General features: G+C 43.3%; 1 protein-coding gene across 1 annotated transcript; it reads left to right on the forward strand.

Moving 5' to 3' along the window:
* The first annotated feature begins 1,479 nt into the window (after positions 1–1,479).
* On the forward strand, positions 1,480–12,578 carry OLIG1 (oligodendrocyte transcription factor 1). The gene has a single exon (XM_077342579.1). The coding sequence runs from the start codon at positions 1,663–1,665 to the stop codon at positions 2,320–2,322; it is 660 nt and encodes a 219-aa protein (XP_077198694.1). The 5' UTR covers positions 1,480–1,662; the 3' UTR covers positions 2,323–12,578.
* Positions 12,579–15,999: the final 3,421 nt, after the last annotated feature.

Genomic DNA, 15,999 nt, shown 5'->3' on the forward strand with positions numbered 1-15,999 from the left:
ACAACGTTGTTGACAATCTGCCACACTCCTGAAACCGATCCGCAAAAAGCGATTCGTTGTAGCGCTTTCAGGGAAATACCAAAAAGTGGATTCACCCTCCGGTAAGCGCTACACTCTTGCAACCAATCTGCAACAGTAGCAAAAAAGACCTGTGCGTTCCCATTGTTGCGGTTTCTGCAAAGTCCCTCCCCCTAGCTCTCTTCTCTGATCTTCCGGTGAAACGATCGCCATTTTTCTTTCTCGGAGCGAGTGGAGATCAACGCAACGGCAAGCCTTCGTTTACCCAGCGAGGCTTCCCCGGCTGCAGTCCCTCCCCAGAGCTGTTTAAAGTCACCAAGCACCAAGCAACACACAGCCCCGTTTGCTGGTTTATTTTCACTTTATTTTTCACTTTATTTTCAGCCGAAAATCGCGCCCGTGCGGGGGGGGGGTGCACTCGGGGGGAGCGTGGTAACGATGAAATGGCAGCTCAAACACCACCTACTAGCTAGACGGGTCTCTCCGTTGCAATCGACGCAGATTCGTTGCAACGTGTTTTTGTTTTTTTTTCCTTAAAGGGAAAGGGGCTTTTTGGGAGCATGAAAACGGCCGCCCATTGGCTGCTTGATGGCCAGGGGTGGGACAAAGCTCAGCAATATCGCTTCCTGGCTAGCGATTTTTGCTGAGACCGGAAACCTGTGGGAAACGATAGAAACGCAACTGGATTCCACTACAAAGGCAGGTATGCATAATGACAAATTCCACTATTTAAAATGATGTTTTTTCGTTCCGCAACCAATTTGCTGCATAGATCCTGGTGCGGAATGGCCCTAAATGTCCAATAGTGCTCATACATGCATATATACTTAGATGTAATTCACTGCAGTACAATTGGGTTCTCACACAGGATATAAAACTGCATATAAAAAAAAAGACTGGTGAGACTCTGGAAAGCAATATGAAAAGTTATAGGAAGGGAACATGACAAGCATTTCAAAGTTGGATAGGTGAGCATGTACATGCACTCTTTCACGCATACTTTAAAACTGAGTCCCTGCATATTACTGTGCATTTTATTTTTGAAGAACTGATAGTTTTTAACCATCTCCAGGAAATAAAGGGTTCTTTGGAAGTCATTTTAAGCTGTAAGGAGGAGGAGCATCCCAATACTGCTCTATGGTCTGTAAAGATGAGGCAGTTTAGAATACAAGCGCTTTTTGCTGACCTCAGTATTCAGAGACAAAGCCGAGAGGCAGCTGAGAATATACACAGAAAATGAAGCATTCCCTAAAGGTCGTTGGAAAGGACAAGAGCTGGAAGCTTGGGGTCAGGCATGGCCAAGATCCAGGACAGCAGCATCGCGAAGCCGACTTAACAATAAACTTCTTGTTGGCCAATTGCAACATTCTCCCCTGGGCATCCCGTGGCAGCCAATGAGCACCCGTCTCTCTCCAGATTTGCTCTCCTATTGGCTGCCCTGCGTCATTCCTCTGCTCTCAGCCAGGGCAGGATTTAAAGAAGTTCAGTGAGATCTCCTTTTCCTCACAGCAAATTAGAGGCGGCTCCCCTGGCCCTTCCCTTCCGTTGGGCTAGCGGGAAGCGAGTGGACCTCGGTCCGGCCCCCGCCCTGCGGGCCCCGTGGCGATGAAGCCTGCCCGCCTGCTCTGAAGGCACCGCGGGGCGATGATGCTGCGCCAACAGCCCCTGTATGAGCTGGCCGCCTTCCGCCCGGCGCCCTCCGTCCTGCTCGCCAAGGCCGCGCACGACAGGCCCCCGGGGGCGGCTCCCGAGGCGCTCCAGCCGGCGCCGGCAAGCGGCAAGAGCGAGGCGACGTCGGAGCAGCAGCAGCTGCGGCGGAAGATCAACAGCCGGGAGAGGAAGCGCATGCAAGACCTCAACCTGGCCATGGACGCCCTGCGGGAGGTGATCGTGCCATACTCGGCCGCCCACTGCCACGGCTCCCCGGGCAGGAAACTCTCCAAGATCGCCACGCTGCTCTTGGCCCGCAACTACATCCTCTCGCTGGGCAGTTCCTTGCAGGAGCTCCGGCGCATCATCGGCGAGATGAGCGGCTCCGGGCCCAGGCTGCTGCTGGCCGGCTGGCCCCTCTTCGCCGCCCCGAGCCCGGTGCTCCTGACCCACCACCAGGCCCAGCACCCCCCGCCCGACGGCCCGCGCTCGGCCGGGAAATTCCTCGCCCTGTCCCTGGAGGAGCAGCAGTGCGGCCCGGCCCCCCTGCCCGCCGCCGCCGCCGCCGGCCTCTGCCCCTGCGCCCTCTGCAAGGGACCCCACTGCCTCCCCGCCGGCCTCGCCGTCGCGGCGCCCGCGCAGTTCCCCAAGTGACCACCGGGAGGGCGGGGCAGGGAGGAGAGCGAGGCCGCGCCGCCGGCGCCGGACGGGCACGCGTGGACGCCGCTCGGATCCGGGACGCCGGCTGAGCCACGAGATGCGGCGCGGGGAGGAGGGCGGGGAGGGGGCCACTTGGCCACAGGGGACGGCAACGAAACCGAGCGGATGCCCTTCGAAGCCGGCACCTATATTTGCTCTGGTGTGGTGTGAGTGTGCCCACTTCCCAGGGAGTAAACCCCCGCAACACACTGGATTGGCAGACCCTGGTATCAGACCCACCTGAGGGGCGCATTGGTTACACTCTGAAAGCAGCGGGACCGAGAGGGGGCTTAACTTCAGTGGGAGGGGGCTCCTAGTTGGGTCACTCCTTCCCTTGCGGGAAGGGCAGCAACCACTTTCTTGATAGCCCTGCCTCTGGTTGCCCTACCTGATAACCTCGTCATCAAGGGACTCCCCTAGTTATCTAGTAATTTTTTTTTTTGATATTGTATACCTTTTAATCACTAGTGAGTTGCATTCTTGGGAAATATTGCACCTGTGCCTATAAAGAACTGCATAGCTCAATTATATATTATATATATTTAGAAGTAAAACCCATTAATTTTAATGGGACTTTCTTCCAAGTAAGTATGCCTAGGATTGTGGCTTTACTTTACTAAAAGTAAATGGTGAATAAGTAGCCTTAGCCCAAGCAGAGACTTTATGAACTCTCCAGTTTAATGACGATGGAGGCATTTTCCTAGAGACTCAAAAGACTGGAAGAAACATTTCCCATTTCATTAGAAATCATCTGAGGAAGTTGTTGTACTGCTGCTTTGATGATGGGATCTATTCAGTTTCTTGGGCACAAGAAAGGTTTCAAAAAACCATGGAACTCAAAGGCAGAATATTGTAATATGTTACTGAGAGATGTTGTTATAGATTCCTTGCCATTGGGGACAAAAAAAATCTGAAACCTTTCAGATTTTTTTAGTTTAGAATTGTTTCTGCGTGTGCTGAGGGAGGGATGTAAAAGGCAGCCTTTGGGGATTTTTTTTTCAGCCAAAAATTTCAGTTCTATGTACAAATGATACTATATAGTTCTAAAACAGTTTCTGACGTTGTGGATGCACGCACATTATCTGAATTATTTCTGCTTTTTGTTCCAGAGAGATGGCCATGATAGTATTTTGCATTAAAAAGAGCAAAAACCCTTGTGGCACCTTTATCCTTCTGTGGCAAACTTTCATTGGCCAGGTCCTGCTACCACATGCACACCACATTAGTTGCTTTTTAAAGTGCCACCAGACTTTTGGTTGTTTTTTCAGTTTTTAAATAACTGCAGGTTCCTGTAATTTGCACTTCTACAATTATCTACACAAATACTAGGATATTTACATCTCTTTGCTGGTTTCAGCAAATGGCTGAAATAATTGTTATATGGTATATACATGTTGGCAATACTGTTTTCTAATATCTGAGAGATTCTGCTAATAATATTGGAAAGAGACTCTGAATCTTAGAACAGAACAATCATTGGTTTTATACTGACATTAAATTCACTCCAATCCTATAGCTTTTTTTTTTTGATTGAGTGGTGTTGTCTAAATAGACTAATCTGGAGTAAAATTACATTTGGGGATGATACACTTTTTTCCTCTTCCTTTTTCTTTCCAGTAACAACAACGTAGAGGTTGCATTTGTTTCTGCAACAAGTCTCCATCCATTCAAAATCCACACCAACTTGTCCTGGTCAATAGATGTGGTGTGTCATGTATGTGGACATTGATCCAGTGTTGCTAAAGCCAACCAGAATTTATCCAGCAAATAGTACTTTAAAAAGAAAGAGGGATGTGTGTAGCAGATTTGTGACTTGAGAAGCTCCCATTCACTTCAGGGTAACTGGTTTAAAAGCTCTTTGCTGGGGCCTGCATCCCTTAGGTCCACAGTTAACGGAAGACATGGCTCTGCAAAGTGTTTCCTTTGCTTTGATAGATTTTTTTTTAAGAAGACTGGGTGTCTTCTATTTTATATTCCAGTTAGTCTTCAGAAAGATCCTTCAACTCACTTCTGTTTCAAATTTGGTTCTATAGTTTAAGATTAATTCATATCTGAAATAATATGGGAGCAAGGAAAAGAGCCCCAGATTGTGGACAGAGAAGCGTTCCACGTGCATAGTTTGCAAGCTACTGTAACTGTATCATGACTGGAAAATATCCTGCAGAGGTTCATGATTAAAATACATTATTTAGTAGAAATTAAATCTACAAAGTAAAATGAGAAGGAAGGAAGAGTGTCTATTCAAATAAGGGGGGAGGGAATCACTGGACATGGGGATATGGAGTAAAAGGAGCATAAAACATGAGCTGCCTTCTCTTCCTGTCTCCAAACTCTGTCAGGTTGATTGCTTTTGAGAAGTTATCAAATGCTGAGACATGATTGCACTTTTCTCCCCACTAGGCTTAAGTTAGGAACCATCTGTCAGGAATGTACTTTAAGAATTTAACCCCAATATATGGGGATTGAGAAGCTGGGATCTGATTTCCTTCTCTGTGAGGAATGACATGCTAAGTGTCTCATCTTTAAACTTGAACTGGATGCAGAATGAAGAAAAGGGTTCCTGCTACTCATGCCAGCACAAATGGGGAAAAACCCCAACTGGAATGTTGACAGTGCATCCCAAAGGCATAGGCATTCGCTGGCAGGGGCTCCTGGGAATTGTAGTCCATGGACATCTGGAGGGCCGCGGTTTGACTACCCCTGGCATAGGCCATTTGCATGGTTCCAAGTTTATAATCCATTTAACATCCATGCACTTTCACCTTAGGGAAACATGGCCATTGTGTTTCCCATAATATCAACAAAATAAAATCTGGCAAGCAAAACGTTTTTGTATAGAGACCTCAGAGGAACAACAAGATCCAGGAAAGATCCACAATAGTAAGGATAAATAAGTCCAGAAAAGCTTGCAAATAAATCAGAGGAATCTTGTCAAATTCCCCCCTCCCCCCAAAAAAACCCTAAAGATAAATTTGACCACATGTGAAATGAAAAAGGGGACATTCATTACTCCCACTGCTTTAATTTTAATTCTCAGACACAAAAACACACATCAGACACAAAAACACACATGCATTTTTCAAAGCAATTAATAGGCATGCAAGAAAAAAATATAAAGCTATTCAAAAAGAGGTTACATTCAAATCTGATGAAAGAAGATGCACCAAAAAGGCAGGAATAACGAACAGAGGATGGAAAAATAGATACTGATTCTGTATCTTCTGATAATTTAAAATCACCACAATTAATGATTTTATGACAAACATTGCCAAGAATTCAGAAGGTTTCCAGAGAATTATGGGAGAGACCACACTATTAGTGACTATCAACCCAATGTAAAAAGGAGGCCACAAGTCTATGAACATTTACTTGTGGATAAGTCCCAGTGAACTCAAAAGTAAATGCTGCTAAGCATGTGCTTCTAATTTGCATGAGTTGAATCAATGGAGTAATAATGCACTAAATTCACTCTACTAGTTTATAAACATTCGGGATACTGAAGAATGAAGGAGAGGAATAGAGCAAATTCAGAAGCCATAGGGCATCAGTCTTTCCCCCAGATACTTTGCTCCAACTCTCCTTCAGAACTACAGATTCATGAGTGTCCTCTGGCAATGACAAAGTTTTTAGCTGCCCAGAAACTGCTTGCTTCATTGTAGAGCAGTGAACTGCCCTTTGAGTTGGAGTCTGAATGACTTGCAATGTATACAATTTACTTTGCTGAAGATGCTGGACAGCAACTTGTTAGAACTTAGCAATGTTTGTGAGTTAGTGAATGAACATACTGCTAAAGATTTGTGTGATTACCACAAATAGGTGCAATAAGACGAGACAAAAACCATCCATGGAGAAATCAGTTCTGAACTATCCATCAGCATCTCACTAGCACTATTCAGTGATTATCATTCACGTATTATTAATGGTTATTCAAGTCAAGAGCATAACTACACTCCTGGTCATAAAAAGGTGCATTGTGCAGGTGCCTGGAATTATAATGAGCTAGGAAAGCTAGAATCATAATACAGTCTAGGATATAAATACAGAAATGGAAATTCAGCTATATTTTGGAATTCATTCATGATTGCTACATTACATTAGTCAGACTCAAGAAAATATGAAGCTGCCTTCAGATTGTTTTGTACAAAATATTTTCATTCCCAGAGAGCAAATATTTCTAAGAGAGATACAGAATCTTGTATTTGACAGGGGAATATGAAACACTAGCTGGACAATGAAACGACAAAGATCTGAGTTTACTTGTTGGCCATGCAGACTGCTAAACAAAGCTGTTGGGTGATAGGATTTTGGATGTGTTAGCTTCATTTGGTCCTAGTTGTCAAGGGCAGGGATTACTTGAGCGTTATAGTGAGCCTCCACAAATACAGAAAATTATTTTGAGATCCTGTCAGCATAACCGAGGTGAAACAATCACAATCATTATGATGGTAGGCTCCCCATCTTTTCCTTTCTTATCTGAGCCTTGCTGGGGTTGACGAGCAAAAGTTAAGGTGGAGCTGGGCTCTGTATTCACCGGCACTGTAGCCATGAAAAAATGAATTGGCTCAAGACCTTAATCCCAGGTAGGTGATGGGGAAAGAACTTGCATCGCCCCTACAAACTCTTCATACATCCTTAGAGAGTCTGTCACATGCTTTGTGAGGTGCCAGTTTTTTGTGGAATACTTCAGAGATGAACTCTTGCCATATTGTGAAGGCTTCGATCAGGCATTATGGAACTTAATTTTGATTTTAGGAGCAAGAATTTGGAGAGAAGAAGCCTTGTTCATTTACTTATTTATGAACATTAAATGTGATGGTGGATTGACAACCACTTCCATGTTATGCTCTAGGGATGTAAGTGAACCGGAACAGCAGGATTCATTTGTACATTTTGAACCTTTCTTCATATATCAGTATTTAAATAGCTGTGTTAGAACATGGAAGTCTTTGGATAAATCATTCTTTGCCAATTATAGCTAAGTGGTTTAATATGCTTCACACTATATTGGACTATAGCCATTTAATGGAAGGTTGAGATGTGTTTGGGGTTCAATACAAGCCCCTGATATGACATGATTGTCAAACTTGATACTACATTTGAAAAACTGCCATATGAATCAGTTCTCTGCCAATTGTTTGCATTTATTTTAAAGAACTAAAAATCAATCTACAACTGTGCCATCAGATCAGTGATTATGAATTAAATTGTGCTCAGAACCTTGGGGAAAACCATGCATTTCTCTTGTGGTGTAATAAATTGCTCTAAAGGACTAGAGATAATTTCTCAATAGTTCTTGTGTATTAGAGGAATTTCACAATTGAAACTTGGAAGAATACACTTAGCAATACCATAGATCCAACAGTGGTAATGTAATGTAAGTAGAAAAACAGCAGGCAGAAGACCCAAAATGTACATTTTTGCCTTTTTATTCCAGGTTTTCTGGGTAGAAAAGTAGCCTAACTTGTCAATCAGCTAACTTGCAGGGCTAATAGATTCTGATGGCTTGGGGGGGGGGGTGTCAGCACAGAATTTAATTTAACAACTTACAATACATCCACATGCCCAGAAAATGTGGACAGCTTGATAGGGTTCACTGAGCCAAAGAAGTAAGACCAAAACAGTGCATTAATGTATAGAGGAAGAATAGTTGCAATCAGTTCTCTTGTGAATTGGACAGAGAACTTGGAGATGAAGCAATTATCAGCCATCGGGGATTAATAGTAAAGTGTGAATGCCAAGCTGTATATGTTAGGGGCAGAATATGTTGCCTATAGAAAACAACAAAGAGCGTTTCTTACTATTAAGTGAGATTAAACGTAATGGCCTGATTTAATCACAAAGGCAGAATTAAATTCAGATGGCAACTTCAAAGTGGACACATGCACACAAGCTACTGCATACATTTACATATAGCTGGCATAGCTTGGCTCACATCACAATAGGATAAAGTTTCTTTGGCCACTTAAACAATTTTCCATTCTTTGCCTTTCATTAACATTCACTGTATTTATCTCTAAATTGCTTTTGGTTAATAAGATGGTGCTAAGAGTTATATTTATTCATGGAAGTCTATGAATAATTTCCCCAAGTAAATTTTTAATTCCACAAGTTTAAAAAAAGCAGCAGCAGAAGGTCAACAAGAATAGAAGAGCTATAATCAGGTAGCTATAAAAAGCTGCAGGAATGACCTTACAATCCCACCCCCAACTCAAGGTATCAGTATTCTCCTACCCAACCAAGTCGAATAACTTTAATGAAAAGTGTTTTCCTTTCACCCTGCATATCAGACACCAATGTTTTAATGAATGGCTAGCTCATTCTAAGTTTTGTTTAAAATTAATTAAATGTGCTGACATTATCTTCTCCCTACGATATTCTGGGTGGTTTTCAATGGTGAAACTGATTTATGTCCATACTGAACTTCAGTTGATCCAATGAGTGTTCAGTTCTATAAATTAATAACTAATTGCCTTGATCCAAAACACATTTGCATGAAAGTAATTTCCAGTTATTTTAGGAGAAAGCATGTTTAGGACTGCCACTGAAGTGTACAGTGGTTCAGGTCATTAAATTTGTTCTTTAATTGGTTGAGTTGTTTGACAAATGACTCATTAACTACAAAATAAACTCCTGAAATGAAGGGTTTATGTGGCACATGTTTTCAAATGAATAGCAAAAGGTTATGCTATGCAGAACTCAAATAAAGACATTTAACAGACGTGTATTTTGAAGAACTGTATTTATAATAAAGATGATAAAATGTGTGGAAAAGTTTAGGTGGCTTCTAGAAATCATGGTGCTGCTAAATGCTCTAGTCAATGAAATAATCCCCAACAAATAAATACCAAAATATGGCAACTCCTCCCCAGTTTAAAAAAAACAAACCTGTACAATGTCTGACGTAACAAACAATAACAACTAAGATCAGTTCCAACCTACAATTTACTGGTAAAGGTAGAAACTGTGTTATAATGTTATAATGTTCAATTTTACCCTGTGGATCATTAAAGATCAAAACATGCCAAACATGTTCTGACCAATATTTCCAGAGCAGCCTACAGTACTTGATCCTGGATCATGGTATTAAAAAGTGCACGTTGCAGTGACCTTGTTGAATCTGGACCAGGACAGAAAACCTCCTGGGAACTTTAGGCCTCCAGGACTAGATATTATCAACCCTTTAATAATAAAGTGTTCAGTCAATATTAGGGCCATAAAAGCAACAAAACCAATCCTCTGTCAGACAAGTCAGAGGTTTTTACACACTTTGGGAACTCTCCAGGTATACAACCCTAAAGAAAAATAACTTTTTGATAATATCTGGAGGAGACGACACTGGGTCTCCAGCTTGTTTCCTCTAATAGTAAATTTCATGAGAGCCGATCAGTAAAGCAGGTGGGCTCTCCACTTATGTATAAAATATTTTCCCAAAAGAATGATGCTTCTCCCACATACATACAAAATGACCTGATTTGTACTGAGCATGTCCATTAGCCTGTAGCATGGAATCCTGAGGTTATCAAAATCAGTTTTAAAGTAAGGGGGGAAAGAGGGATAGAGAGGGAAAAGAGGAAAGAGATTTGGTTTGGTGGCAATGTTATCAACTGCTTATCTTTCTCCACATAATTTCTCATGCACCATTGTGCCAGATTTAATATAAATAATATAAATAAAGAAATTGCACTGTTTTTGTAAAGCTCAGGCAAATGTGCTACTTTCCTAGTATATGTAAGCAATTCACAAAATGTACTTCACGTATATGTTAACTATGTTATCCCAGTTCAGTTTAAGAAATCCTCTGTGCCTAATACAGATGAAGGGGCTTGAACCACTATTTCTGAAGTTATTTAGGAAAAGCTAATTTACAGTTGGTGACCCTAGACAAAACGCAGAGACCTTGTCAGAGCTTAATTTTGGAAGTACTAACAGTCTTTCATTTGTATCTTGTGATACTTAACTTGTTCCCATCTATCCCCAGTGAGATTTATGGACTGTGCTTTAAAACTCATAAGTGCTATATAAGCATGTAATGTGCACATGATGCCTGGAAAGTGTTAATGCCTCACAACACCAGATCTGATTGGTTAGTGTCAGTTGAGCAAAAAGATTTGAGAACTGACTGCTGAAGAAAACTCAGAATTCAGTCCTGACTAAGGAGAGTTTAGGACTGACTGAAGGAAGTCTAGCACTGACTGAGAACTGGGAAGGTTGGCAAGGAGGAGTGGAAGAATCACTGAAGACCCCCATTTGGGCCAGGAAAAGGGATAAATCTTTTAGAAGAGAGAAGTATTTCCCTGCCCAGTTGATAGCGGAGATAGCTCTAAGGAGTGGAGTGATCCACAGTGTGCTCAGAGAACAAGTAGTGTATTCCTGCCTTCTGTAACATGAGCAGTTTAGCTTGATGGTTAGAGCAGAGTCGCTTGAAACTCAACTGCTCCAAGACGGAGGTCCTGTAGTTGGATAGGAAGGAAGCAGACAAGGAAGCGCGTTTGCACACCCTGGCTGGGATGCAACTGATCACCAGGCCAGGAATCTGGGAGTGACTCTGGACACCTCACTGTCCATGGAGGTGCAGGTCACTAAGGCAGCCCACCATGCAACCATGCAGCTGCAAAGGTCCTCACTGGAACATCTGGGAGGGCCCATATTCAGCCAGGGCTGAGACAGTTGCATCCCAGATCCGGTTCAAAGTTTTGGTTTTAACCTTCAAGGCCCTTTGCAGTCTGGGACCCACTTATCTGTGAGACCACCTATCACCCTATGCCCCCCGCTGGGCTTTGTGCTCTGTGGGTAGTAACCTGCTGGTGAATCCAGGCCCCAGAGAAGCTCGGATGGCCTCAGCCAGGGCCAGGGTTTTTCGGTCCTGGCCCTGACCTGGTGGAATGAGCTCCCACATGAGCTGAGGGTGCTGTGGAAGCTTTCAGCATTCCGCAGGGCATGTAAGTCGGAGCTCTTCCACCAGGTCTATGGTTGAGGCCAGCCCAGGAAGATCTGATACCCTCCTAGCAGAGAAGAATGAATATCTTGAATTGGAAGTCCGCACCAGCCAACCATCACTGTGGGTGATGGGGTTGGTGCTCAGGGTTCCCCCTGTGACTGGATGTTAGCTAACACCATGGAATTAGAATTTTCATAGAATCATAGAATCATAGAGTTGGAAGGGGCCATACAGGCCATCTAGTCCAACCCCCTGCTCAACGCAGGATCAGCCCTAAGCATCCGAAAGCATCCAAGAAAAGTGTGTATCCAACCTTTGCTTGAAGACTGCCAGTGAGGGGGAGTTCACCACCTCCTTAGGCAGCCTATTCCACTGTTGAACTACTCTGACTGTGAAAAACCTTTTCCTGATATCTAGCCTATATTGTTGTACTTGTAGTTTAAACCCATTACTGCGTGTCCTTTCCTCTGCAGACAACGGAAACAGCATCCTGCCCTCCTCCAAGTGACAACCTTTCAAATACTTAAAGAGGGCTATCATGTCCCCTCTCAACCTCCTTTTCTCCAGGCTGAACATTCCCGAGTCCCTCAACCTATCTTCATAGGGCTTGGTCCCTTGGCCCCAGATCATCTTCGTTGCTCTCCTCTGTACCCTTTCAATTTTATCTACGTCCTTCTTGAAGTGAGGCCTCCAGAACTGCACACAGTACTCCAGGTGTGGTCTGACCAATGCCGTATACAATGGGACTACGACATCTTGTGATTTTGATGTGATGCCCCTGTTGATACAGCCCAAAATGGCATTTGCCTTTTTTACCGCTGCACCACACTGCCTGCTCATGTTTAGTTTACAATCCACAAGTATCCCAAAGTCTCGTTCACACACAGTGTTACATAGAAACACTGTTTACTAAACCTGGTAGATTTCCCCATCTGGTACTTACAAGATCATCAAGCACCATTTGTACCTGTAGACCATCTCAGATAAACCCATGAAGTGTCTCCCAGATAATTGTCTACCTCCAGAAAACCCATTCAGTTATTGCTGTTGGGGCAAATATAGCTGTTTGTCCCAGGGAGCATTTTGTCCTATAAATTATGGCATCTTGCTCCATAGGTGAGTCGGTGTGTGCTTGGACCTGTACATTATGCCTCCAAATCTATTTGGGCCTTCTCTTCTTTCTGTGAAATGTTGGTTGTTTTGCTGCTGCGTGCACAGACCTTCTTCTAAGACTGGTAATTATAGACTTCCCTGAAATTGCTTTCTGCCCGGATTTCTTCTTCTCAGACTGTTTATGTGCATGCTTTATCCTTTTGTTTTTCTTTTAATAAAAGAATCTCTATGGTTGAATGTCAGTCTGATTTATTTCAAAAGTCCTGTTAAGGGAAAAATCCCCATAAACATTAGTGAAGAATCCCAGTTAGCCCCTCTCACATTGTTTTCTTTGAAGTTAATTTCTTCCACCTAATTAGGAGACCACCTATTTGGGGAACATGTTACCCTAAAGGTAGCCCATAATGGAAGGGTGCCTCATGCAGAGACACCTTCATGCACAGAAGCCCATGACTGGACTCTGAGCAGGTTGGTACAGCAGAAACCAGCCTAGCAGAGACTGACTATGGAGTCAGTAGGGCCCCTTAACAAACCTAGGAAGCCAGGCCAGGTCTCCATCTTGTTTGGCTTCATTCGATTTCTTTCTCTTGCCTAGAAAAGCCAGGCTAGATTTCCATCTGGTTTGAGCTGGACTAGAACCTAATCTTCCATTTCCTGCTTGCCCAACTGACTGAGATAAATGTTCCCATAATCTAAATCAGTGGTTCCCAGGAACTAACTGCAACTTCTTTTGTCTCTTTTGTCTAGTGCAATTTCTGCCTAGCAGCATCTCTTACCCCTAAATGTCTCCTATTGTACTCCCCCAGAGTCCTTCCTGATTAAACAATACCGGGCTATTAGCAACACATTGCACCTAGCCAAGGTATTGCTCCAGTTAATGAGCTTATTCCATACCTCCCGCTCTAGTGACCTCATATGTCATTCACCCCATCAAATTTATCCATAGCTCACAACCAGTCATCAATCATGTACCTCCTAGTGGGCAGTTACTGGGGCTGGCTCAGGAATTTCAAATTCAATATCAACTCCTGTACACCTACAAAAGTGTGTGTGTGTGTGTGTGTTATGCTGATCCCTCCATGCCTGGCATCCTTTCTACCCCTGATGTTATCAACCCTGTGTATTTGCAACCCTGTGTATTCGCTGGACTCAAGGTGCTACTTGGACTCAAGGTGCATCAGGCTTCAAGAAGCCCCAGAAGTGGTGTGATTGTACAGAATATGGGAAGCATAGCTGTATACATGCTCATCACAGCGCCTTACCTTTCCACCCCTCCAGGCCTATCACTGATCATTTAGGGACGGGGGTGTCATATCCCCCAATAAACGTTTAACAATTTTTAAAAATACATAAGAAATTAACTCTCATCCATTCAGGAAACCTTTCAAGGGCTGTCAAGAAATCCCAGGATTTCATGAAACCCTGGTTGAAAAAGCCTGGCATAGAGGGGGAAAGACTGCTGAGAGAAAATCCATGTGCTAAACAGGGAAAACTCATGTGCTGAAGGGGGGGGAGCTGAGGGGTTTTTTTGGAAATCCTATCAACTGCAATCTTGTTAATTGTTAATTGTATTAAGGGTTTTTTTAGGAGGTTTAATCGTTTTATTGTAAACTGCTGCGAATCAACTGAGAGCAGTGGTATAAAATATTAAATAAATAAATAAACAAACAGATAAATAGATAGATAAAATTATCATGGCTTCACCAAACTCCTAAACAATAATTTGGATTTATTTTATTTTTTTGAGAAAGTTAACAGGCATGTAGACAATGGTTCAAACTACCGCACCATTGTACTCATTTCTCATGCTAGCAAAGTTATGCTCAAAATCATACAAGCTAGGCTCCATCAATATGTGGACCGTGAACTTCCAGAAGTACAGGCAGGATTTTGAAGAGGCAGAGGAACTAGAGATCAAATTGCCCACATATGCTGGATCATGGAGAAAGCTAGAGAGTTCCAGAAGAACATCTACTTCTGCTTCATTGACTGTGCCAAAGCCTTTGATTGTGTGGAGCACAACAAATAGTGGCAAGTTCTTAAAGAGATGGGAATACCAGAGCATCTTATCTGTGTCTTGAAAAACCTATATGCAGGTTAAGAAGCAACAGTGAGAACCAAGCATGGAATCACTGATTGGTTCAAAATTGAGAAAGGAGTTCGGCAAGGCTGTATACTGTCGCCTTGCCTATTTAACTTGTATGCGGAGCACATCATGAGAAAGGCGGGGTTAAATGAGTCACAAATTGGGATCAAGATTTCAGGGAGAAATATCAACAACCTCAGATATGCACATGATATCACTCTAATGGCAGAAAGTGAAGAGGAACTAAAGAGCCTGTTGATGCGGGTGAAGGAGGAGAGTGCAAAAGTTGGCCTCTCAATTCCTGGCAAATAGATGGGGAAGAAATGGAGGTAGTGACAGATTTTATTTTCCTGGGCTCCAAGATCACTGCAGATGGGGACTGCAGCGAAGAAATTAAAAGACACTTGCTCCTGGGGAAGAAAGCTATGGCAAATCTAGACAGCATCCTAAAAAGCAGAGACATCACCCTGCCAACAAAAGTGCATTTAGTCAAGGCTATGGTATTCCCAGTTGTAATGTATGGCTTTGAAAGTTGGACCATAAGGAAGGCCAAGCGTCAAAGAATTGAGGCTTTTGAACTCTGGTGCTGGAGAAGACACTTGCGAGTCCCTTGGACTGCAAGGCGAACAAACCGGTCAGTCCTAGAGGAGATCAGCCCTGACTGCTCCTTAGAAGGCCAGATCCTGAAAATGAAAATGAAATACTTTGGCCACCTCATGAGAAGGAAGGACTCCCTGGAGAAGAGCCTAATGCTGGGAGCGATTGAGGGCAAAAGAAGAAGGGGATGACAGAGAATGAGGTGGCTGGATGGAGTCACTGAAGCAATAGGTGCAAACTTAAATGGACCCCAGGGAATGGTAGAGGACCGGAAGGCCTGGAGGATCATTGTCCATGGGGTCGCGATGGGTCGGACACGACTTCACACCTAACAACAACAACAGACAATGGTGACCCAGTAGACATTAGACACCTTGGCTTTCAAAAAGCTTTTGACATAGTACATCCCCAAAGACTACTACTTAGTAGTCATGGGATAAGAGAATGGGTTCTCTTATGGATTAAAAACTGGTTAAATGACATGAAGCAGAGAGACAGGAATCAATGGACAGTTCTCACAAGAGACAGAAAGCAAATAGTGGAGTCCCTCAAGCATAGGTATTGGGGCTAGTACTATTTAATTTATTCATAAATTATCTGGAACTAGAGGTGAAGAGTATAGGCAAAATTTGCAGGTGACACACATTTATCCAGGGTGGTGAAAAACGAGATTGTGAAGAGCTCCAGAAACTGGGTGAGTTGGCAAAAATGTGGCAAATAAATGTCAGTGTTGGTAAGTGATGCACATGGGGACAAAATATCCCAACTTCAAATATAAACGAATTGACTCTGAACTTGCTGAAATGGAGAGGGAATGATTACCTTGGGGTTGTAGTGGACAGCTTAATGAAAGTGTCAACTCTGTATGCTGCAGTGGTGAAAAAGTTAAACTCTATAT

Source organism: Paroedura picta, chromosome 6 (assembly GCF_049243985.1).
Source record: "Paroedura picta isolate Pp20150507F chromosome 6, Ppicta_v3.0, whole genome shotgun sequence".
NCBI lineage: Eukaryota > Metazoa > Chordata > Lepidosauria > Squamata > Gekkonidae > Paroedura > Paroedura picta.

Excerpts from the sequence above, each read along its gene's own strand:
- OLIG1 (XM_077342579.1), top strand. The coding sequence starts at position 1,663 with ATGATGCTGCGCCAACAGCCCCTGTATGAGCTGGCCGCCTTCCGCCCG.